We start from the raw sequence: 27,503 nt of genomic DNA, 5'->3' as shown, positions 1-27,503 counted from the left end.
CTCCCATTTGCAGATAAGAGTCCAATGAAGATGATGTCAACAAGTACATTAAAAAAAAAAAGCCATGATGCTGCCTGGAAGGAGGCCATGGCTCCTGACTCATAACCAAGAAGGAAAAACCTTCTGTTTTTCCAGGGGGAAGCACTTTGTCAGTCTGTAGATTTACACAACTTGAATAGCAGTAGTAGTCTATGCATGTAGAACTTCCTCAGGTGGAGACAGTAGCCTACTTGATGTGCTGGGCAGCAGGAAACATCATCCATAGACCAGACTTAACATAATTCAAAGCATCACAAGCAAGCACTGACTAAGGCAGTCAAAACATGATCTCGCCATTGGAGTGCATCCTAGAGTATGCTAACAAAAACGGGATCAGCAAAGGAGCAGTGGTTTTTTTCCGTAAGGTTATGAAGCTCACAAATAAGACCAGCAGTCCCTCGATAAAACCATTCCAACTGTGTCTGAAGGGTTTTTGAAGAAGAACCCTCAGGTCCTAACAGATTCCCCAAAGCAATAATTTTATACTCTCCTGAAAGATAGACTGACACACCAGTCTGCCCTGGTAAGCACTCTGAGGACCATGGACATGAATGGTCAGACTTGGCAGTACCAAGTGTTGAATCCCAGGCTGCAGTTCACTCGTAACTGCTTGAAACTAGGTACATGCCCGTAGGTGCCGAAATGAAACGCAGAGGCTGTGAACAAATGCTCACTTTTGCTATTGTGCACACTCACACAGGGAGTCTTGGACAAACCAGGAACACCCTAAGTGCATGCATAATCACATGCACTCAGCTCGCCACAATATCCAGGGGTATCATAATGTGGCAACCTTTCTCACATGAATGTTTTATCTAGACCTGCGCAATCTGGGGATTATGCATGCTGACAGGAGTTCTGGGTGAGCCAAGCACAGTGCAAGGGTCTGCAGAATCACATGTAGATGTCATAGTACCCAACAGTATCATACTGGTGCACCTATTGCTCATGAACCAACAAACACACACACAAAAAAGAAAGTAACCCTGACTTGACTCTTCTGCATACATAATTACAATTGGGAAAGTCCAGGACAGTCCTTGTGTCTTGGAAGGAAACAGGAAGACACTGGTTCACAAGTGCACTCAGGAGAACCCAGTGTCAACCTTACCTATGGCAAACCCATCTGCAGGTGAACAAATGCTGTTGCCAAACCCCAAAGAATGAAGGCACATACTCAAGTCCAATGGGGACTCCTTGTGAGAGTATTCCTCCTACAGAAAAAAATAGTGACACATGCTTGAATTTTTTCACCTTACTCCAGCCATGAATCTTACTCTTCTTGGCTACTGTACCAAGGGGGTATCTCCACAGGTGAGACAATTACTACAGGCAGCTCAGCAGCACTGAGTTTTTTAGCAGGAACAGCTGCAGCTAAAGAGAGGTCACTTGGAATATTGAGGGAGAGACATCTGCCAGTGCTTGAACAAATCCACTAACAAGTGGAAGAACCTGAAGATTCGGCAGTATCGAGGACGGAGTACTAATCTCCTTTGAATAAACCATCAAACATCTTTTGGCCTTCCTCCACTGATGCTTTTGAACCTCCTCTGTGAAGGGGACCAGTCAGCACACTCCTCAGGACCTACCAACTAATGCTGAACACCAAAATTGGTACTTTGGTTAAGCTAACACCGAGGACAAAGCTGTCAAATACATCTGTATGTCTTCACAACTTTCATTGTTCAGTTTTTCTTTTAAAATCCATTTGAACAGAAAACACCATATATACAGTATAAAAGATGAAAAAAGCCACAACTCACCTCATTCTACACAGAGTGCAACATATCTCAACTCGACTGTAGCCAAAGAAAAAGAGCTGGCTTACAGCAGGTAAGTGGGGGTTCCCCTACTTGCCTATTAATCTTCATTACCCACCTGTTACCAAGTTTAAACAACCGCTTCCAGCTTGCACCGAAGCTCACTCTCGCATAAAAAGGCGATGGTTTGTATTTTTGTAGGAACAATTGCACTTTTATTTTACAAATATACTTGCAGTTAAAACAAATTTATTCTATTCAAGTAGCAGGATACCTGGGTTTCCAGTAAATGCAAATTTCTGTGGTCACAAAAATATATGTTAACATAGGAACCTTTCTTTACAGATGCGTACAAGATCTTCCCTTCTTAGTTCTCTTGTGGAAGACTTGAAGACGAAAAACAATGAGTTCCTTGGTATATCTGAAGTACAGGAGGCACCTAAAACTGAAACCCAGGGTACAAAGTTTTCTGAAATAGTCAAGAAAGTTTTGAGAGGTCGACAGCAAAATCAAGAAACCTCAGCATTAGTTAAAAAGCCTGTCTCTAATAACACAAATACCCTCGTTAGTGGAACTCCTTCTGTAAGTTGTTTAGTATGCATGTATTTCACTAATGTTTCAATAGTTCTGTGCGATATGTATTTAATAATAAAATTTGTATTTTTCAAAGACCCAAGTATTGTATTTAATTTTACTTACAAACATCCTTGTACTTACAGAGTTCACGAAGCAAAGGTAGTAAAGGAAGTGGTGGAAGCAGTGGTGCCCGCACTCCAACATCGAGCCCTGACACCACACCCAACACTCACATGGCATTGTCAGAAAGCGATGATTCTTCTCTAAATTCTATTGATATTGATGGGCATCCACATCCTCTCAATGAAGATTCAGATACAGGGTTGGAGTCCATGTCTTCTGCAGAAACTCCTCATAAACTGTCTTTGCCTTATACACTATGTGGTGGTAATGAAGATGGAGTATGTACATTGCACGACACTGATGCGCTAATACGGCAGGTTGATGCTCTCAAGCATGAAATCAATAAACTTAAGTGTGACAAACTAGATCTTCTTCGCCAGAATGTGGTAAGTAGACATTCTAAGTCACATTCTAAGTCAATTTTTAGTTCAGTGAATCTATAATAAAAGGCTTGTCTGAAAATGTGTTAATTTTTAGAATGTTGTCATAACAGTATGATTGAATTGTATACTCCATAACCTAATCAAATACTGATTTCACTGTTTCAGACATGTCAGCGAGAAATCAAGAAATTAAAAGAGAAGGAACTAAAATTAGGAGGAGAGCTGAGTACGGCTACAAAAGAAATTGTCAGACTTCAGACACTGCTCAAAGACTTGGGCACTGGCCAGGTATCTGCGGTGTGAGACTGACCAACAACGGTAATTGTGCGCCGTCTACTTAGTGTCCGATTTTGGAGAGTGGTCAGAGGAGCAGCCCTGTTGTAGGCCTAAAAGTCAAAGTGAATTTTGACAAGTAAGGTTTAGACAGTGGGAATGAATGACAAGGTTACTGGAAAGGGTAAACAAAACATAAATAAAAGGTTATCCGATGGATAAGCAAAAATCATAAGACGGAAGGAGTTGAGACAGAGGTGATTGTGAAACACAAATATAGGAGTCCAAATTTCATTAATTCTTCCACTGATTATTAACTTATCTACTGTCTTTATTATTACAACAATATATGATATTTTTCTTTGCTGAGGTAATATTTACGTTGTCAGTGTGCATCATGCACATAATGGCACCTTAAGTCAAAGGTTCTCTTGGTGTGTTTGAAGATTGGACCACAAAATGTCTGAATACACGTGAAACAACGTAGCCTTATCACTTTTGTGTGATGTTGAGTGATACCAAAGTTATGTAAGGTAAGAATGGGGGTGTAGAACCTTGTAGTGGTATGGTTTAGTCACCAAAGGAAGAATGGCAAATTCAGATTTGCTGTGTTGCTGGTAATATAGTGTCAATGACAAAAAGACAAATTTTATTTTTTTGCATTTATAATAGATAAAGAAAAACGTACCTTGACCTTTTTCAACTGCATTTAAAGAGCAGAGTTGATGTTTCTAGCCCCTTTTTTTTTTTCATCCCTGATGGACACTACACCTCAGCTTTTCATACCAAATATTTAATTTTAAGTTATAGGACGTGATGATGGCATGTCCGAATGTTTAGTCATTCCTAAATTTTATAATTAATGTAACATATTTTAATCCCACTGTTACACATTTGATTGTGAACTTACAATGAAGTGGTGAATTCAAATGATTTGTGCAAATTTCTCAAAGTAATCCGTGAAACTTCTTGATTATTAGTTTGAACTCCACTTACCAGGTTCTTGTGTATAATCTGCGCACCTTGATTGTTTTCAATTTCTGTAGTGTATCTGCCAGTAGCAAGATAAAATCGGAGGATAACCAACTTAATCTGCTGCATGTGTAAGTGTGAGGGAAGATTAGCGAGTTTTCCTGAAACAGAGTTGAATTACAAGATGAGAAAATTTATGTTAGTTTTCAAAATATAACAATAATGCAATACACTCCAGTAGTTAAGTAATATAAGCAAGTTACAGTATAGCCTTTTGTAACCATCTGTGTGTGTGTAGCAAATTATGCAGAAGTTATTGCCTCATTGGCCTTGCTTCTACATGCAACTAGCCTGATTTACAAATGAAATCATTAGACCCTTCTGGGGATGCTATTGTCCACTACTGCTCAAAAAGCAATGTTCTTCTCTTTGGTAACCGCAGACATCTGTAATGGCTGCCTCTGTCGAGGTTATCATGCTAATGGCAGAAATTGCACAGTCATTGTCATATCAACAATTACTCTGTACTACTGTATTTGTATTAATCATATGTCAATCCCATAGGCTCATTTGTTTCAAGTTTTGAATTGGGTTGTTGTTCCATATGAATTTATGGTATTTTATTATTACTCGGCATGAGCCCTCAAGGAGTTGACGTGTGATACTTCATGGATGTTGAACCACTTCACTGCTTAACCCTTTTATTATTACATCTTCACAGCTTTACTTCCTCGTTCCCTGTGTTTTTTGTTGAACAAAATGTATTTGTCATTCTGTCATCTATATTTTTTTTTGTTGGTACTCGCCAAATACCAATAGTAGAGTACAGTATTAAAAAAAAGATGCAATTTTGAAAAGCTTGAGACACCCATAGGAAGAGGTAATTATTGGGATATAGCAGTGTTTTGGGAGCAGCGTCCTTCCTAACTGTTGCGTTCCAATATAGGTGTGTTGTTGTGTGTAAAATGTTAAGGGGGTGGGCATCCAGTTTTACCTCCCCACTAAACATCTCCGTGATTAAATGTGACTGTATTAACTATCATATGGAAATGGTCCTCTCAAGACCATAGATGTGTAGTCTAGAGAAACTTCAGAGATGTAGCTCACATCTGGATCCGTCAGATTTGCTGAATGCGTTGTCACCCCATCCAGCTTTCAGGTTACAAGTACACTTTAAATATATATACACATCTGAACCGCCTATAATTGGACAAGATATGTACAAAAGAATTTTATTTTGCTACTGTAGGTAGTCTTTCTCAGACATACCCAAAAGGCAGGATGTCCTTACTAGAGAGAGAGAGAGAGAGAGAGAGTATAGAATCCTATAGAACTTTATTTAATTATATAAATACCTAGACATCTAATGTCGGAATACGCTTGCAGTACTCTTATCGCCTAGATCAAGTCCGTTGAATTAACTAGATCATTTTAATGATCGTTTACAGCACATTACCTTTAATAGCATTAACAGTATTATATTACTGAAGTCTTAAGGATATTCAAAATTATTTAAATAAAAAAGAAATCCTTTAAATATTCACTGTTCTGTATATTTAAATAACCACAATATAATCAAAAGACAAACTATCTTAACCTTTAAAATTTAACCTTGTAATTAAGTCCAACACTTCAATTTGATTCACAGTTACCAGTAGTTCATAACTTTTCTACAATAAAATAAAAGGAACGGGCATGAAATTAGATGGGCTGGAACCTGTACGCACTGATTATGCAGTGACGCGTTTGACAATAGCAACGGGCTTGTAGGTAAAAGGAGTGATTAGAGTTATTGCCTTTTGGGTTCCTTGAACCTTAAGTACTGGCTACATAGGTCATCCAGAGTGTGTATGTTCTGTATCAAATGTTTGACGTAAATTATACTATTTGTGTGTATAGCGAGTCAAAAATAAACTCATGGATTATTTTTGTGTGTTACAAACCTTCCTCTAGTTGTTTTTGTTATTTTCTACTCAGTGTTAACAGTTCTTAAAGATCACTCTTGATGGACATTAAATATACTACTATACCTGTACATCAGGCTTCCCAAGAATAATATCCGGAAAGGTGAACTACCTTCAAACATATAAAATGCACTGCAAAAAATCAATAAAGTATAGACAGTTTAATTCAATATACAGTACTATACTGGTTTCTTATGAAATGAAGATGTAAAAGCAATTAATAAAGAACTTAAATCCTGAAACTGATATGGTATCACCTTACATCAATAAGCTACTACACTACAATCATTTTCTATTATCAATGAGAATAACAAATAAGTTCATTAAGTACTTGCAATAACTTACCTTTACAATGAAAAAAGTAAATAACTGTTTTACATGGCATAAAAAAATCAGTGTTGCTCTGTAAAGCTACTTGAAACCATCACCTTTATAAAGCAGTTTAGGCAAAAAATATTAACAGTTACAGTAAATATTGTACAAACTAATACAATTTTTATGCTTCATACATACAAGCATATTTTTATAATTAGCTTTTTGCCTGGTCAAAATTAAAGATGAATGAGGAATCTCCAAGTAACGTGAGCCTCTTCCATCTACTGTGGAATGGGAGAAAGTTACTCACTGAAACAGGAAGGAAGGTACTCACAGAAACAATGTGATTTAATCTATATATTTAGAGTGCTACCAAAACACTGTTTTCAGAAGTAATTTAGTTCTTCAACTAATATTCTGTAATTGGAGATTACCGCAACTAATATTCTGTAATTGGAGATTACTGCGAAGTTGATACTTGGCACAAATTTGGTTAAGACACGTAGTAGTCCCCCTTTAGTGTGCGGTAATATAAAAAAAGGTCATGAGTAGTTTCACCCTCATCCAGTTACCAAAGAATCATGGTTAGCCAACACAACACTGCTCAAGAAGCATAGTGAAAATGTGACATTGGCTGTTCTTGGAGTCTGAGATATGCACTTTCTCAGGAAAACTTGAAAAGGTAAAGGTTCTGCATTCAAAAAACAGACCTATATCACAACTCTGTACTATCATCCAATCTGGAATTAGGGAAGGATAAAGTGTTTGAATATATCAGAACTCTTCTCTTAAGAAAGGTTAAAGATCTGTGACAAACTAGTGACTACATCTTAAAGAAGGTACATAAATTCTACACAATCTTCTAACGGCTAGAACTGCCCATAAGGGAAAGCACATCAAATTTCCAAAGAGACTACAGTTTTTCAATGAATCTAGATTCAAATATGTCAGGGATACTTCTCCTCAGAGGAGGTATTAAATCCATGTACAATACGTGATTGAGTCTAAGGGGTCACAGCATCTAGAACCATGTTATATGGACATCCTACTTGTCTGGTATTGTACCAGTAAATGTTCATTTCCATATGGAATGAATCCTACAAGCCACTGTCTGCAAACTACTGTAAACAGTATTTGCAAGGTTAAGTATTAGTCTGGAGATTTCAATGGGAAAAAAGAAACAAGCCAATATAGATGCCTGGATGACACAGACTTTTTGGCTGATAAACCCACAGCAAAGTACTCAATGCTGTGGCCTTAAATCACTTCATGACTTCAGCATGCAACTGATATATGTTCCCAAAATTTTTCTTCTGCCTATTTCCTTCTATCTTATGGCCATCAATTCTGGGCTGATCAGCAATCAATAACAAATCCTATTCCTAAGTTAACACATGGGAATGAGTCCCTGCATGGTAGAAGAAACTGTCTTGATGTCACACTCAAAGGAGCTTTTTCTGCCAATCAGCTTTTCTCATTTCCAGTTACACCAGCACTGGCTGGAACCCAATAAAATTTAAAATCTTGTCCTCCACATTTAAGTAAAAACATGCAGCACTTATATTTAAAATTACGGAGCGCTTGGTATTAAAATCACAAGCTTCCAATCTGAGTAACAATAAAACTGCATATAAGCTTTGAAACAGTAAAAATAGAAGTGTGTTGAGGTAAACTACAACTATACTCAGCATCTGTAAAAACTAAATATCAAATGCTAGCACTTAGCCGAGCCATCAAGTGCATATTAGTCAGCTTTGGTAAAAAGTGTCTTATACAACCTTAATGTCTGTGTGATCAGCACTTATGGAAGTATGGGAAGTACGGTCAAATATTAAGCCAAGAAATCTGGTCTCAGTAATGCAAAGACTTCTCTATCCATTTATAACCAGATCTGGAGCTGGAAGCAATGGTGAATTATCAATACATTAAAAATAAAAAAAAAAACTGAATTTTACACTTTTCAGCTCCTGTCATACCTGGTTACATCACACTGAAGATGCCTCTCTGCTACAGCCACACACGTGGCAGCAACAGATGCAGAAATGTTATTAACAAAGTGTATATACAATATGTCTCTTGGAAACAATTTCGAAATAGCATTTCTTGCCAGGGCAAACAGATGTACACTGCTTTATGGTGGCAATTGGCATTTAATATCTTATAGCACAGCTTCGTTTGTACCTGGTATGTTCCTTGTTCAAAAAAATCTGATAAAACATAGTAATTCTCCCCCTTAAATATGCATCATGCCGGTTTTGGAAAAAGCCATGCAATGGTATTTCTTTGAGGCAAAGCCTTCACATATGGTGGATTCCATATATATAAGGGGTAGTTTTACACTCCAAGTATAATTACAAGAACATTTACAATTTTTTGCATTTTTTGCAGACAACTGGTTGAAGTAATGGTCTGGTAACTAGTAACTGTAACATTTATCATTTTTTTCAATTTTTACAGACAACTGATTGAAGTAATGGTCTGATAACTAGCAACTGTAATATTGTTTCTCACTGGTTTAAGACATAAATTTGGTTCATAATGCTAAGAACTAATCTTTTGGTGCACTCTGTAATAAGCTTAATCACTGCACAAGTGATGCCATCTGAACCAAGTGGAGCCCCCTTACTACTTCACAGGGTTGATTCAAATTCTTTCATTTCAAAGGGACTCCTACAATTCTTCTCTTTGTGTGGTGAAGCCAGAGGTTTTTGACTCCTCTCTCTACTGATGTTCTACAAAGTTTTTGTCATCATTTCTCTTGGACACTGCAAAATGACTTGCAAGAGTATTTGCCAACTTTTAAGGTTCTCCAATCTTTTATTTAACTATAAAGCTTATGGTATCTTATGGACATGCCAACAATCTTTCACAACTTTTTCCATGTTAATGTTAGAGATGTTCTGGCACTGACATAATAGAAATACTGAGACTTCTCTTAGTACAAACTGTGCTCTAGCCTACAAGTACTCTATTTTGTAATACTGTACTGTATTCACACCTATGCCTCCCATGGCATGTCTTGACTCTGCTCATTGTTCTGTGAGGAATGCCACACACTTTTTTCCACCACAGAACGGCCCTATGTGGAAATAATCCTCTCACTGTTCTGTGGATAGACTGGAGACCTGCTGTAAAAAGAGATATTTAGCAGACTGAGAGCATCATCTCTTAGTGGAAATTCTTCAAGCAGAACTTCTATTGAACTTTTCTCATTGAATTCCACCTATTTAGTTTTTTAATATTCCATTTTGGTAGCCTTTGAAGAAGTGGACTTTGAACCATAATTACCAGGAAAAGGTCACTGGTGTGTCTATTGTCCAGAACTTCCCAACTGGTATCAATGACAAATCATCACTAAAATGGCCAAGTCACTAGCTGACAGTATTTCCACTTTGGACATAAAATTGGCTCTCCAGTAAGGAGTATAGTAACATTCAAAATTTTAAAGATTGATACAAACTGGTTTCCTTGTTGGTTATAATTAATACCACTCCAGAGAGGATTACAAGCATTCAAGTCACCCAACATCAGTAAAGGTGCTGGTGATTCACTTAAGGACATGAAGTTTTAACTTGTAATAATAAATAGTAGCAGCAAGTGGCAAATACAGTACACAGAACATAAAATATATTTCATTTCAATGTAATTTGTACTGCTACATCTTGTAAGTTGGATTATAAGAGTTGGATATATGGAATACCTTGGCAGATCATAATTAATACCCCAAGATGATTTGCAATGTGTTAGCCATACTTTGAGGGTGGGAAGCAATATAACACGCCTAATATTGGATTTTCCCATCATTATTTTCTGCAAAGCTCTGCTGATGGGGGAATAATTGTGGATTATTATTTGCAATTCCTCCCATTTAGCCCTTAATCTATGGCAGCTTCATTCTTTTACAGAAGAGAAAGTTATGTATATTAAGACCTTTTGTGTTAAGGTTCTTTACTTGGATTTTTGTCATTTCTTGTGCCTGATGTTTGATGTGTGTGCATTTTTCTTCACAAAAAGGCTTTAATACTGGATTTTCCTATTAGTGCTGACAAATTTATTTGCAAGTTTATTTACAGTTGGATCCTCATGTAATTGAGGTGTCTCATATGCAACCTTTCCTATCTCCTACAAGACAGTAGGTTTAGGAAGGACCATGGAGAGCATTTGAAACTTCTCCATCAGTGATGGCAGCTCCCCAACAGTCCCTCTCCATCTCCTTTCCATCTAAAAAAAAAACTGTTTCTATCTTTGGTTAAAAATTATACCATATATCTTATTACTTCCAGTTTACTGACTTCATCTTTTTCACACTCAACTTCTTTCACAGTTTTATCTGATATTGATACATGAACTGTTTTGTCCTCTTGTGGATTTATATTAATATAAGAGTAATTATTTCATATTTCTATCATTAGATATCTTCCTGGTCTCAAAGGTGAACCATATTCACTTACAGACATTCTGCTACTTATTTTCAGAGAAGCTCTGTTCTCTAGTCCTTTTATCTCATTTTATTTTCTTTTATATCATGTACTTCAACTCCAGTGATCTGCTGATCTCTTACTGTGGCAGACAGCATCACAAAAGGAATTAAGTCTACTGTACAATTTTTCTAGCAGAAATCACTTGTGAAGTTTGGGAGATTTGCTTTACAGGGCTTTCTCATGCGACCTCTCTGACTTTCGACTCAAATTTTGCAGAAATCCCCATTTTAGCCATTAGCAGTTATGTTCTACATAAAGAAACCTTATTTCTTAAAGCTACCTAGTATGGCGAAGAAACCTCAACTAATACAGCTAAAGTTGGCCAAATCCAGTCAGGGGCAGGATATGCAGGTCCATAGCTTGCTTATATCTCTTTGCAGGTCCAAGAGCATTATTCATGTTTATACCCAAAGAGATTCAAATCTGGCCTGAATTTATTTGGGCCCATATATATCTGCCATTGTATACCCTTTAACAGTGGAAATTCTACCACTTCATATGATAAACCATCCCAAATTAATGGTTTATCTGCTTGTCTTAAATAGTTGTACATATACTTATTATACATCTATTACATTACCATAATTATTTAAATTAATCTTCTTTATTAAGTGTACAGCATATATACTGAATTCATTTTCTTTGCCAGCATCTCACCACCCGCTACTTCTACTACCCAACATTTACAAACTTGCAGCACTGAATTTGCTTGTTTGTATTTTTTATCTAAACATCAATTATTCAAAACAGCCCATCAAAGATCAGTCTATAATACTTAATTCAATTGGTATCCTAATGCTTTAACTTCTCTTGGCACATCTATAAAATCTGTTTGCTCCCAGCAATTTTCAGAAGAATTCTGTTAGTCCACCTCAAGCGATTGCAGTATAAGGTCATACACTAAATTTGACCTATCATGAACTTTGAAATCAAGAGTTATCTTCATTTCTGATTTTAGTTTGCCTTCAGGTAGTGTAAACTAAAAGAATCTGATTTCATGTCCTAACAGGAAAGGGATTATTATTGACTTCATACATGTTTAAATCTGCACTATCGTGTTCTATCTCTCCCACTTGCCAAAAAATTTTAACCAAACAGTTTCTTCCATTGTGGTACCTGGAATATATTGATTTACTCAGATGTCAATCACGCTTGTCACAGTAGTCAGATGTGCCAATATTACCATTAGTATTAAAAAGTAGACTAATCACACCAGATTGTCAGTGGGATCACTTGAAAATTGGAGCACAATCAGCTTAATGAAGTTGAACAGCTAAGTGGACAAAGAAGTGAGGTAATGGATGAAAAATAAAAGGCAGAGTAAAACACTTGGGGTCTGAAGGGACACTGCAACAAACCTTAACCCTTAAAGGGATGTGAACTGATAAAACCCCCAGGAACTGGCTTCAACGATGGCAGAAACATAATTGTGTTAAAACTATAATATCCAATTCAGTACCAGAAATATCAGATGGAAATAAAAGGTTGACATACTTTCAAAGTTGACCTCCCATGCTGATCAGTATCATGTGGACATGCCAGTCACTGTTTACCACTGAAGTCCATCAATACAACAAAATACGGATTGTACTAAGTGGACTGTACTTGAAGGTAGCCAAATGTCCTTATCACATCATATTTGGACACTGCACTTCAAATACATATCTTTAGTACTAAAAATATTTACTGGAAACTTCATTTCACATATTGAAAATTTCATGGATGTTACTCACAAATGGATACTAAGCCTACGTTAAGTTACTTTGTTATAAAAAAAAAAGCATGCCACAAAACAAATTATGGATAGTAATAATGTAGCCAAATTTACTTTCCTTATGAATAATGAATTAAAAGACAGTTATCAATACAAAGACAATAACATCGCATAAGTTGTTTGTAAATACACAGGCCTGGTATATACTTTTAACACTACAGTACTTAGATTTGAAATTGTTGTATTGTATGTGAAGAGATAGGACACAAAAGGTGAAAACCATATCTAAAACAACACTTCTTGTTTAAATTCAGGTTTATTGTAATTATTCCATGTTTTCTAAATTACTGTAATTATCTAAACTACTAAACACAATACTGGTAATTTTAAAACTACAATTACAAAGAATAAAAAAATTACCAATTTACAGTTTTCAGTAATAAAAATCCAATTACAAAAACAATACACAAGCATAACAATCGTGACTACTGTATGCAATTATAACAGCATCCCTGATCTATCTTTTAAGGTTTATAAAACGGTAAACTAAATGCCTCTCTCAAGCCACCACTAAAATTTATGAAAAGATTCCACCACCTTTCAAAAAACAGAACCAGAAAACTGCCCAAGCTATCATCATTAGTTAAAAATTCAACCAGACGACCAAGTCTCATTTCTGAGCTCTCACATAGTTGGCACAGAAGATGTGTTCTTCCAACAGATGAAAATTTGAGCCAGGCAAAGTTAGAGAAGTCAGAAAGCCAGGTGGAAAAAATATTTGAAGTGGAACTGATGAAAAGTAAAAGGTAGAGAGCAATGCAGCTGGAATGAATGAACCATGAAATTCAGGCTATAAACCCAAACACCAGGCAAGTTCACCCACTCATTTATGATTGTGAAATGAGGCAACTGGAGTGCGGTTAGGTGAAAACATACAGAGATCAAGAAAATGAATGAAATGGATAAACTGGATAGCAAGATATGGAAAAAGAAGCTGAAATTGAAGGAAAATAACAGGCTAGCAGTGGGTGCAGCTATGGGCTGAAGGAACACTGCAAATACCTTTCAATAAAGCCTGCAACGCAGGTGAGGCAAAAGGAAGACTTCACAGAACCTTCAGCATTTCTCACAGTGCGTCAGGCAAGATGATTGTGAGATGATGGTAAGCTACTCGAGAACTACTATGTAGGCATGCACAACATTTTTATGATTTTAATCAAATGTTAACAACAAAATACAGAGTACCCAAAAAATGCATTTATACTAATATGATACTTTCTAAAGATGCTTAGAAATTGTCATTGTGCCAAGTTATAGCAATGGGTTTTCCTGGACTGAGAAAGCAAAAATTAATTATCTCTGCAAAATGGGATACAAGTTTACTTGGTTTCAAATAAATTTTCTGGGCTTACTTATCTTGAAGGGCGAGAAACACTTCAAAATCTGAAGTCTCCTTTCTTAAAGTGGAGGCAAACAGCATTGGCTGAAATGAAAAAATTAATTTGTGTTACAAAGCTAAATAGTCTTATACAGTAATTGAATATATTAAATTCCAACAGGATAGGCTACACAATTTTAAAGTATGTATTTTCATACTAACCATCACAATCCATAATGACAAAATCTCCTATAAGTTTAGCAGTTAGACTAGCATCACTAGCTGCTTACGCAGTGACGTAATGACTTGGAATTGATAACCCACTTGGTTTGTATGTAACAATCAAAAATGATTTCAAATACCAAATATTCTCCACAATTTTAGTCCAGTTTAGCAGCCAGCTACTCAACTTCACCAGGAAGAAATAAACTCCTGAGCTCGGTTGCTACTGCAGACTATCTCTTTCATTATTTTTCATGTCCACATTCTTGAAAAACCAAAATTTATATGATTTCAAAGAGTGCAGTTAGACACAATTAAAAAAAATTACACAAATCAATTAGGAATGTGTCAATCACTTCATCTAATCTATTCTATTCTTGAACTGTTCAGCAGAGGTCCATCCCAAATGATGCTATCACTGGTGAGGAAGTCCACACAGTGGCTGATGTTGAACCTTTTGCGTTCTAGTTTCCATCAAAAGGTTCTAGTTTGGTTATCACTTTAGGTACTTAGACTTCTGTGGTCTGTGTTTATAATGTTCATCCTGTAGTTGTGTGTGTTGTCACAGGCAACTACAAGAAACAAGTAAAAAATGCACTAAAGTTTCCTCGGCGCAATCGAGTTTTCTGTACAGCGTATAATGCTGTATGAAACTCTCAGCCACAGCCCATGAAACTTTCAGCCACAGCCCGGTGGTGGCCTGTGTTGTTGGCACCTATAGCGGTGCCAGATGCACAATCATGGCTAACTTTCTTAAATAAAATAAAACTACATAGGACAGAAGGCTGCAATTTGGCATGTTTGATGATTGGAGGATGGCTGATCAACGCACCAATTTGCAGCCCTCTAACCTCAGTAGTTTTGAAGATCTGAGTGTGGACGGACATACAAAAAGCCATCTCAATAGTTTTCTTTTACAGAAAAACTAAAACTACTGCCTTGCAGATAGACTTTTAGTCAAAGGCTAGGCCCACTGGTGATAACTGTGGTTGACAACTGCAAGGACATGCAGTTGTAAAAAACTTAGCCAAATCTTTAAAACATGCTGGATGCCTTAAGGAAGGCCAATAGAAATAACTGGAGAGGACACTGAGGAAACTGATCCCTTAGTTCAAGGACAGCAGTGGAAATGAAGAAGTACTCATGTTCTTCCAACCTTTAAGTAAGGTACTGAAGGGTGTAACTGTCCCAATAGAGACCTCTGCAATCAGCTCAACTAGCAGAAAACAGAATACTCTAAGTGGGGTCTAATTAGTGCATTGTATGGGGGTATAGGTCAGTAATATCTCCTTCCTAATAGCAAATTGCTATTCATTAGGTCCATTACAGAGAAAGCAAGATAGAGAGGAAACACAAAAGGGCCAAATAAATTTTGATATGGTTGACAGGGTGCAAGGATTATGATTAATAATACAGTCCTCTACATATTCAAATCAAACTGAGCTAATCACAGTAACTGAAGTTTCCATTTCATTTAAAAAATTTCTTATTCGATTGTAAGTACTTGTTAGCACACTGAACTCAATGTTCACATTAAAACTGCCACCACTTAAGGAGATAAGTGTCACCACCTTTAAGGATACATGAGGGCAGATAAGAACTTACATAATATTTAAAGAGATTAACTTTACCATAAGGAGTCTAAAGGGGTTTTCCATACAGTAGACCCTCTGTTCATCAAATAAAAAACTAATGTTCATGACACAGCACCATTCTTGTTGAACAGAGTGCTTACTGTATGTTCAGTGTTAAACCAGCGCCCTATGTTACACATTGAAAACATTGATAGTTGACAATAAAACAGTGATAGCTGACAATCAAAAATTAAATTTTGTTCATCACATAACGGTTGCAGTACAAGAGGATGTTCATACCATAATAACTGTGGAAAATTTTCACCAGCAAGAACCTACCAGTTGGGGACAATGTGACAAATGTGATGCAGGTGAGGAAGAGTGGTTTCACCTCACTGAGGTCCTCCAGCTTACAATTGTGATATGAGAGCAGACATTTTGACAAAAAATTAATTCACTTATATTAACCTGTTACTGTTAACCTGTTCTCCCTCTAAATCCCTCCATAAGAGTTATTTAACAATCAGGAAAATATATTTACTCTTGACAACAGAGGCATTCTGCATTCTGAATTTTCTAGAAAAAAACACATACTACTCCTTTTCGAGAGAGAGAGAGAGAGAGAGAGAGAGAGAGAGAGAGAGAGAGAGAGAGAGAGAGAGAGAGAGAGAGAGAGAGAGAGAGAGAGAGAGAGAGAGAGAGAGAGAGAGAGAGAGAGAGAGAGAGAGAGTGGAATCCTCATTGATTGCTCTGAAGTCAAACCAATATACATTAAAAAGTTTGCATATTTTACTTACAACTGTTTGTGCACGGGATACCTGCATTTACCGGCATATGCATGTCGCAGTAAACAACCGTAGAGTTTTCTGTGCAGACTACTTGGTAATGACACATCCCACTCTGGATTGCAAGGAGGAAAAAAAAATAGTATAATAAAATTTTCATATAGTATTCACACTACTTTACCACAGGTGTTATAAATCATAAATAGCTATTTCAAAAACACACTACTGTATACTGTATGTATCTATGTAAGCATTATGTGTGTGTGTATGTATGTGTGTATGTGTATATATATATATATATATATATATATATATATATATATACATACAAATATATGTATTTGTATATATATGTATGTATATGTAAGTATATATATATATGTGTATATGTACATATATGTATATATATATATATATGTATTTGTATTTATGTATGTATGTAAGTATGTATGTATGTATGTATGTATGTATGTATGTATGTATGTATGTATGTATGTATATATATACTCTACATGTACTACAGTATATGTATATGTATACTGTATGAATATATATATATACATTATATATACATATACATATATATATAATATATATACATACATATACATATATATATAATATATATACATACATATACATATACATACATTTATATAATATACACATACATATATATACACACTGTATGTATGTATGCATGTATGTATGTGTATATATATGTATATATACATACATATATTATGTATATGTATAATATATATATATATATATACATATATATGTATATATGTATAAATATATATATATATATATATATATATATATATATATATATATATATATATATATATATATAAATATATATATATATAAATATATACATATATATATAATATATATATATATATATATATATATATAACATACATTTATATATATATATATATATATATATATATATATATATATTATGCATAATATGTATATATATGTATATATACATACATATATATGTATAATATGTATGTAAATATATATATATATATATGTATATATATGTAAATATATATATATATATATATATATATATATATAAATATATATATATATATATATATATATATATATATATATAATAAGTACATATATGTATATATACATATATAAATATATACATGTATATGTGTATATATGTATAATGTATATATATATATACATGTATATATTAATATACGTATATATATATATATATATATATATATATATATATATATATATATATATATATGTATTATATATATGTGCATATACAGTATATATGTGCATATACAATATATATATAAAATGTCACGTACATAGGAATATGATTCTGTACCGAATAAAAAATACAGAACAGTTGTACTTACAGGAGTTCTAATACCGTTGCAATTTTGTTTGGGGTAACAGTAGTCGTGTTGAGTGGGCGGGTGTTTCACGCAAACGATATCTATCGGGTCGGGCTCTGGACAAGAGGTTTGGCTGTCAGCCGACTTGGGAATACAGATGTCTAGGGCGTCATCGAACACGGTGCCCGGGGCACACTCGAAGAACTGCTTTTGGTAGTACCCCTGGACCGTCTTGTTCTCACACCTGTTAAGAATATGATAGATTATAGAACAGAATATATAATTTAGGCCAAAGGCCAGGCGCTGAGACCAATGAGGTCATTCAGTGCTCAATCGGAAACTGAGAATAAAGGAGGTGTGAGAGGTGTAACAGGAGGAAAATTTCGCGGTTGCACTATGAATCCATTGTTAGGAGACGGTGGAAATCAAGATGGTAGTAAGAGAATATGAACGGAGGTACAGTAAAAGGAAAGAAAGCTGTTAGAGCTAGGGGCCAAAGGGGAGCTGCAGAGAACCTTAAGTAATGCCTACAGTGCACTACATGAGGTGCACTTTAGAGTTAACTGGTTGCCTTCGTTATTAACATTTAGGTTAGGGACGCAACCAAGTCACAGTACTACAATCTGACAAGAACAAAAATGTCTAATTCATAACCCATTCTCCTTCCTCCAATCCTTTCTAAGAGAGTCATTAAAAAGGAAGGAGAGAGAGAGAGAGAGAGAGAGAGAGAGAGAGAGAGAGAGAGAGAGAGAGAGAGAGAGAGAGAGAGAGAGAGAGAGAGAGAGAGAAGATTTTTAATTCAAAATATTCGTAACATCAGAATTCTTCTGAACCTTTTAATATTTTACTCAGTCCTAAAATTACTAAACTCATAATAATGATAAAATTGTAATTCTGTCACTACTACTGCTATCACTGCTAATAACAAATACACCGTAGTTTTATTAAGATATTTTAAAATCGATGCCGTTTTCTATATAAACAAATTTCAGATAACATCCAAGATTCTTCGGTCCCTAAAAGACAATAAATAAATAAATAAATATATAAATAAATAATAAAAAATAAAACAAACTTTCAAATCCTGAACTAACTTTCTCTTCGCGCGTAAAGGAATACTCAAAATATCTGGAACATCTGGAAATACGAAAATATAAATCAGTATAACGGAAAAAAATAATCCGCAAACACCAGCTATCACAGATACTTTGTACGTACAGACATATTCATTTACCTGTGCATGCTACTGTCCGTCACCGTGAGAGTCATATAGTCAGAGTGTCAAGCCGACAATGATGACAAAACCCGGGAATCTGGTCAAAGTATCTATCTGAGACTACGCGGACATCTAACAATGTCCAAGAAGAATCTGACTAAAGCACAACTCCACTTACATAGACGGAGGAGGAGCGGGAATGCTTGCAGTGGCAAGAGACAGGTATGTTGCTAGCGCGACCTCGCAATTTTGCGCTCGGCGTCCCAACACAGAGAGATTCTTACGTTCTGTATTTAATCTGGTTAGTTCGCCTGGAGAGGGATCTTAGTAATGAAAATTATCGACCAGTCTTCTGATAAAAGGCGCACCTTGCTCTTGCATTTCATTCCTCTGTCTTGAATAAAATGCACTTACATTTGAGTCTGTCTGTCCTCTTGCCCTCCCCTCCCCTCCCCTCCACCTCACCCAACCATGACGAAAGTCACGGCCATTTCAAAGGAGGCAAATTTCGAAGGTTTAAACATGAATAACATCAATAAAAATACAGACAAAACACGAGATGATAAAATACCGCAACATACAAAAACAATGCCAGGGCGAAAAATATCCAAGGTCCAACTTCATGTCAATGACCTCGCCTCCTCTACAAGTCAAATAAGTCTTCTTTTTTCCAGTGAATAATAATGATAACATGTCATGATCGCACAAGATAAAAAAAAAAAAAACAAAAAGGAATCTTGGATAAGAATTCGACAATCGAGCCGATGGAGTCCTCCAAGAGGTCACAAACGTCCAGATCTCTGAAGGCTAATAAATTTTCCTTATCAGTCTAGTGTCAACTCCAACCAGACTGACAAAGGATGTGTTGCAGGCTTCCGACAGCGCTCTCTACTTCTTGCAGTTCCTTTCCCAACACATCACTTCGTCGACTGTGGAATTTTTTCTCCAGTCGCAAACATATTTTACCAATGGCAACATATTTTCAACATAAAGCCGTTACTAAAAGTGGATGGCTGGATAAAACACTCAATGGTTATTACTAAACTCCTTTTATAACTGCTGAATACGTACCTCCAGATTTCTTTTCCTGTTAATTCATACGCCGCATGTACTGAATTCCTCAAACAATTCACCTCAACAGCTAAAGCTCTTGTCTCTTTCACTCGCAATCGAGCCCACGCCTTACTTCCATAAAGTTGAAACAACGACAGCAGACGAATTAAAATCGACAATGGTTTCCGATTCAATAATGGGTAGGGAGAGTCAGCTCTCGCGGGACTGAGCAGCAGTTCTGCATTTATTAAAAAAATAATAGTTTTCCTCTACGTATCTGCAAAAACATCGAAGAACCTGCAAAACCCACTGACCCTTACTCTGAACGTTAACGACTGTCCCTTGAAGCGAATAGCGCGGATTCTGCTGTCTGAATTCCTAATATCCTACAGGCTCGAATAAAAGATGTCGCCGACCCCATATGCAGAGGTCCTCTCCCAAGGTCCTCCCCAATGCAACATAAGAACTTTGGCTGACATATTCCTCAAGCCTCGAATTATTAATCATAGGAGAAATCGGAGGCATGCCAAGATGGTTTTTAAAGTAACAAAGTTTCAGTTAACCGACTCCTCGAGTAATATTAAAATGGGTCCCCTGACTCCTCAGGTAATATTAAAATGGGTCCTCTGACTGCTCAAGTAATATTAAAATGGGTCCCCTGACTCCTCAAGTAATATTAAAATGGGTCCTCTGACTCCTCAAGTAATATTAAAATGGGTCCTCTGACTCCTCAAGTAATATTAAAATGGGTCCTCTGAAGAGGACCACGAAGTGAATATACTTTGCAAAATTTCGTCAAATTTTGTCGTTGGAAGAAGTAGGAGAAACATGATATACAAAAAGCAGTGGTGGTAAAGGAAGGGGTTCTATTAAATTTTGGTAGGGGGGGGGGGGGCAAATATTTGAAAAATCCTTGTATTTGTATATCACAACAGATTATAGAAAGGGGAAAGCCCTGTACATTCCTGCACAACAACTTGTAATAATTGGTAAAAACGACATTATCACTGCTTCTTGTTAATTATTATTAATATTTTAAATGTTTTTAGACGCGGAAACTGCAGATGAACTTACTTGTAGAACCACGAACAGTTACTCGGATGTCTGAAGCTCCCATTAGTGATGCAAGGAGTGTTGGCCGTAAGAATGTGGGAAGGGAATCGATTATCTGTAAGAGAAAGAAGAATGCGTTCCTTTGCAGATTGCATTTTGCCAAAGTATGATGAAAATGTTAACGATGTCCATTTAACTCATGAGAAAACAGTTTCAACTTGAAAATTCGTTCCCATCCCTCCCTGCTGGTGCTGAGAGAATTTTTCTTAATTTCCAAAATACGACATGAAACATTTTTGGAAGAAAACGTACCCAGAACATTTAAAGAATCGAAAAAATGGATGGAGAAGATAAAAAAAAAAAATTTATCGCAATCAGCTCGTACCTCCGGTTACAAATCATTTACACCAACTCATTAGTCACTGACGCCTACCCTTCTGTGATTTCGATTTTCTTAATTAAAAAAACAAAACTCACCTTAAAGAAGGATGACTCATATAATGAAACGACAGTCTCAGCTAAATTCATTCTCTAACTGCTAAATCAAGGAGGAGAACCGTAAGCAACTAACTTCCAAATTTCACAGTTGGTTCCAACACCGACCTACGACAAACACCAGATCTTTATATAATAATTTCTCTTGGAACATTTTGGTCTTCTCGTGTCATTAGTCATCGCCATTCGGTACTGCAAATATTTATCAATATTACATAACTGGGGCAGCGAGATTCCTCCTAAATGTAAACCAGATTGCAATACATGAATTCATTCAATCGACTTGACTCCGATTTTTTGCCTGATCTTGCTTGCTAATCGACCCTGTCCCCCACCTCCCTTCCTACCCAGATCTCTCGATGTAACACTTCCAACAACCACCGTCTCCTCCCCCCTGCAAAAACAAAAAACAAATTCCTGCTCCCAGCACGTGTTGTTTTCATATGCAAAATACAAAATGGTGGAGATACTACATCTCTTTCTGAGACAGAAGTTCGTCTGTGGCTTTCTTCCGGGCGAGTCCCGCCCTTCCTCTATTTTCTTCGGCCCTGGGCTAGAAAAGGGTATCTGGCTGCAGGTCCCGCTGCGCTTTGCACGTATAAAAATGGAAACTACCAATTACCTGCTGTCACGTTATTCCTCCCTCGTGCTTTGGAAGCTTGTTGATAGATAGCATAGAGAATTTAGGCCAAAGGCCAAGCACTGGGACCTGTGAGGTCATTCCGAGCTGAAACGTAAACTGACAGCAAAAAGGACTGAAAGGCGTAACAGGAAGAAAGCCTCAAAGCAGTTTCACTGTGAATCAATTGTTAGGAGAGGGTGGAAAGTAAGGTGGCAGAAACAGAATATCAACGGAGGTACAGTAAAAGGAATGAAAGGGGTTGCAGCTTGGGGCCGAGAGGACGCTGCAAAGAACCTTATGTAATGCCTACAGTGCACTGCGTGAGGCGCACCGACGGCACTAGATAGCTGCGGGGTTGGATGCTTGTCCTTCAAGTCAATAGCCCCTGTAGCCTTGTTCCATATGAACAGAGTTCGTGCCGTGAATAATAATGCTCCTACATAATAATGAAATCGGGAGGGGGACAAAATGGGCAGGCTGACTGACAAACGGAAGGAAAACTATGGCCCACCCCAATTCTGAAGACAGAGGAACAAAAGGAAAAAAAATGCTGACATTCTTATCGAGCTAAAATGATATACGCAGCACCATGACACGACGATTACCAGGTTCTAATGAAACTTGCTCTTGAATTACGCCATGACTGACCCTCCTGTTTCCCTTCAGTTTCATTATGACCTGCAGCTATATCTCTTGCGTCTGACCTAAGCAATGTTGGGTGAATGATCAATTCTAGAAAATGATATTTAGATCACTTTGCCATGTGCTAGTTTCCACCTGAGTCATTTAATGATACATAAATACATAAATAATATACATATATGTGTAGTATGTATATAAATTTCCAATAAACTACAAAATACAAAAAACAACATTATAGAGATGGGTAGATATCAACACTCAGCTTATTCATATTGCCAAAATATGCATTAAAGGAAAGGTACACAGGTTACCTTTATGTAGAATTGAATAACCTACGGCGACTGCAAGCAGTGCAAACAGTGCTTGAGCTGACCACTGCATCATCTGCAAGACAATATAGATACATACAGTTAGAAAGTTAAAGAACTACTAAGATCTACTAAATGGAAATTAAAACTATAAAAAAAAGGCTTTTGGGTGATATTCTCGTCCCATATGTTGGTACCATCTTTTATATGAATGTAGAGAACAGATTTCCATATGTTGGTACCATTTTTTATATCAATGTAGAGAACAGATTTGATAAATATTATCTAAAACCTTAAACATACAAATTGATATTCCATTCTCCAAGATCACCTTAATAAAAATGATTAAGCTGTGTGTACAAGGGAGTAAATTTGAATTCAGCGGGATATTTTACTCTCAGAATTTTTGGCCTCACTAACCTAATACCATCCTCGTGGCATTTTGATACACTTTTCATCTATTTATCTATTTTATTTTTTCTAATAAGTGGTATTATCTCTTCTTTCTGTATTTCCCTTTACTTCCTCTTACTACTTCTTCCTAATGAACATCCAATTCTTTGGAAGCTTGAATTTGAAGTCAATGGCCCCTGTGGTGGGCTTGTTCCGTATGAATAGGGTTCATCTTCTGAATAATAATAATAATAATAATAATAATAATAATAATAATAATAATAATAATAATAATAATAATAATAATTGAATTTCAAGTCAATGGTCCCTTTGGTGGGTTTGTTCAATTTGAATAGGGTTCATCTGAATAATAATAATAATAATAATAATAATAATAATAATAATAATAATGATGATGATGGGTAACTCGTCATCTCCCCTCTTAAGCAATTTGTATATAGAAATCTTTGAACGCAAAATATTAAACTAAATTATTCCACGCAATTCAATACGATCCATGGATATTGTTGACACAACAGGAATCTGGCTGTGGAACGAAAACATATAAGCTTTCTTTGGGAAATTTCATGAAATGCGCCGTTCAAGACAGATACAGTGTGTAGGAGGTTCACCAAAAACAGCGACCCTGACTGGGGTTCAAGCTGATACGAGGAAGTGGGTCCCATTAACGAAAATCACTATGAATATGGAAAACGCCGGTAACCTGCCTATTCTCGGATTGCCTACTGACTCGAAAAACTTCCATTCCTGTTGTGGGCAAACGAAAATTTTATTTCCCAAAAGACTCATAAATATTTATGTCGACAGGGAATCCACGGTGCCATCTATATTGACAAGTTAGAGGGAAAACTATTTTCACGCTACTAAGTCAATTTCCTCTCGTTTATATTCTGTGCAAGAAGTTTATAGGCTATATATTGTGTGCACAAAACCTACCAATATTTCTGCTTGAAGTAAATTTTTATTTTGGCTGACTCAATAACTAAAGAACTCTGTCTCCACATCACTGATCTGAAGGACATAACACACTTGTAGTTACAAGTTGATGAAAGCAGGAATTGCTAATAGAGGCAAAAATGAAAATATCCCGATTCTGTATTAGACAATGCATTAAAAGCCGTAAAAAAAAAAGAGACTTTTTATGATGAGAACGAGAAATACATAATACAAACACCTACTTGTACTCCCATCCAGCAATAATTTCAAAAGCTGTTCCCCATAACCTTAAGCAATATGGAGCAATAATGCTGCATTTAAGAAGAATAACAGAAAACACTTACAAAGAACCCTCCCAACTATACTAAACAATGCGTATACAACATGCGTAAAAAGTGACAATTTTTGCACGGGCCAATTGAGATTATCGCTGGAGGCCAGAATTTAACAGCATAAAAATGTATACGATATGCAAAGGAGAACAGTGAAATTTTCCATTGTAAGTTAATGAACACTATCAAGCCACCAATTGGACGACGGCTAAAAAATAACACTTCACTCCTATATTACACTGGAAATATTATCGACATCACTTTTACACAAGAACGCTTCTGTAAGAATATACATACATATATATGTATATATACAAGAACGCTATATGTATATATATATATATATATATATATATATATATATATATATATATATATATATATATATATATATGTACATAGCAGCTGTGGAATGTGTCAACTAGATCCATCTGCATTACCAGGAGTATGTGAAAGGTCTAGATTTCAAAGTCGGAAGCTTACCCGGTCTCACATTTAGAATATATATACACACATATATATGTGTGTGTATGTATGTACTGAATATACAATGTTATTCTAAATGTGAGACTGTCACTAAGATCTGACTTAAAATGCAAGACATTTCACATATTTATGGTGATGCAGATACACTAGTTGATACATTCCCACAGAGAGTATGTATATATATATATATATATATATATATATATATATATATATATATATATATATATATATATATATATATATATATATATATATATACATATATACATTATATGTATATATATATAAATATATACACATATATTTATATGTATTAATATAAATATATATATACATATATTTATATGTATATAAATATATATACATATATATTATATATATGTATATAAATATATAATATATATAAATATATGTATATAAATATATAATATATATAAATATATATATATTTATAAATATATATATATATATATATATATATATATAAATTTGTATATATAATATATATATATATATATATATATATATATATATATAATATATATATATATATATATATATATATATATAATATATTATTACAAATTGAGATCGCTGTGTCAAGATGTAACTGATGTTACCCTGTGAAAAATTATTGTAACTCTTAAAATCTGCATATTCCTAGACTGTAATTATACAAATAAAACAAGGATATCCAATACCCGTCATTACACCTTGAAATAAACAGTGTCACACCAGTAATTACACCTTCAAACACTAAATTCCAACCTACACCCCCACCTTCCAACAGCAAGCCAATACTCACAATTTCACAGCAAAACGGCAAAGTCAAACCTGTCATTACACACTAAAATAACGACGTCACATCTGCAACTACACCTAACACAAACACGCGCAAGACGTGACACATCTGCCAAAAAAAAAAAAAAAAAAACAAAGGTGAAGGGGGTGGGGGGAACCACAGAAATCCAACCTTCACGAAGAGCGGAGGGTATCGCGTACAGGCCTCAGTCAGATCCCAGTGAAACGCAAACCAGCTCTGGAGGTCACCAACGAGTGAGCAAGGTATATATATAGAGAGACATACGTACAGCTTTACCGGCTAACAAGTGGGCAATCGCTGTCGGCTCGGGCAAGGCATCCCAGCAACCGACAACAAGCAAACAAATAAAAAAAGGAAACAATAAAAGGGTGTGCAGTTCAACAACCTCTCTCTCTCTCTTTCTCTCTCTCTCTCTCTCTCTCTCTCTCTCTCTCTCTCTCTCTTCTGTATGTATGTATGTACAAATAATCTCCCAGAACCCAGCAGTGGAATCAATGAGCATGTATAACTGCAGGTAAGATGTTTCTCTCTCTCTCTCTCTCTCTCTCTCTCTCTCTCTCTCTCTCTCATTACGTAATGGCACTACGGGTGGGGTGTGAACCTGGGGTAGGACCCAGGAAAGGTTCACAGAAAAGGTATTAGGAGGGTCAGCTTGCAACCGCTATGACCTTTCGAAAAGGTGAGAAAATAACGGTACACTTTAATAATAATAATAATAATAATAATAATAATAATAATAATAATAATAATAATAATAATAATACTATAATTTGGCAGCAGACCCTTTCTAAACAGGTTTTATTGAATATTACTGCTGCTTCAGCTGCATGTATTTTATAGGAGACTTTTTCTATTTTCCTTGTTGCGGACTTCTCTTCATTGGAGGTGCGTGCTAACAGCTCGCCTACATTTGTCATTTCATGAGGGAAAATAAAAAATATGTGGATTCTGCTTTTTATATATTCTATACAAAGTTAGAATATTATAACTTAAACAGTTATGGTTGCTTATACACTTGTTGCCGCGACGTTTCGGCAGACTCTTCTGTCATTCTCCAGCGGGAGATAGTAGAAGTGAACTGAATATAGAATTTACGCCAAAGGCCAAGCACTGGGACCTACGAGGTCATTCAGCGCTGAAACGGAAATTAACAGTAAAAGTTTGAAAGGTGTA

At 35.8% G+C, this 27,503-nt stretch overlaps 2 protein-coding genes across 2 annotated transcripts in view; one reads left to right on the top strand and one right to left on the bottom strand.

Moving 5' to 3' along the window:
• Positions 1–6,052, top strand: part of LOC136854991 (rap1 GTPase-activating protein 1-like) — a 493,378-nt gene extending 487,326 nt beyond the window's left edge. Inside the window, exons 13-15 of the mRNA XM_067131671.1 lie at positions 2,145–2,381; positions 2,519–2,884; positions 3,047–6,052. Of these exons, the coding sequence (XP_066987772.1) occupies positions 2,145–2,381; positions 2,519–2,884; positions 3,047–3,184 (741 nt within the window). The 3' untranslated portion in view covers positions 3,185–6,052. The remainder of the gene's footprint in view (positions 1–2,144; positions 2,382–2,518; positions 2,885–3,046) is intronic.
• Positions 6,053–12,897: 6,845 nt separating this feature from the next.
• Positions 12,898–26,567, bottom strand: LOC136854989 (uncharacterized). Its single transcript, XM_067131670.1, has 6 exons — positions 26,481–26,567; positions 23,340–23,412; positions 21,291–21,384; positions 17,969–18,191; positions 16,572–16,674; positions 12,898–14,083 (listed from the first exon to the last, which is right to left on the bottom strand). The coding sequence occupies exons 2-6, from the start codon at positions 23,410–23,412 to the stop codon at positions 14,037–14,039; spliced, it is 540 nt and encodes a 179-aa protein (XP_066987771.1). The 5' UTR covers positions 26,481–26,567; the 3' UTR covers positions 12,898–14,036.
• Between the last annotated feature and the right edge of the window lie 936 nt (positions 26,568–27,503).

The sequence above is a fragment of the Macrobrachium rosenbergii genome, chromosome 30, assembly GCF_040412425.1.
Source record: "Macrobrachium rosenbergii isolate ZJJX-2024 chromosome 30, ASM4041242v1, whole genome shotgun sequence".
Taxonomy (NCBI): domain Eukaryota; kingdom Metazoa; phylum Arthropoda; class Malacostraca; order Decapoda; family Palaemonidae; genus Macrobrachium; species Macrobrachium rosenbergii.
Note: the sequence above shows the minus strand (reverse complement) of the source record. Positions and strands in the feature narration are given on the sequence as shown.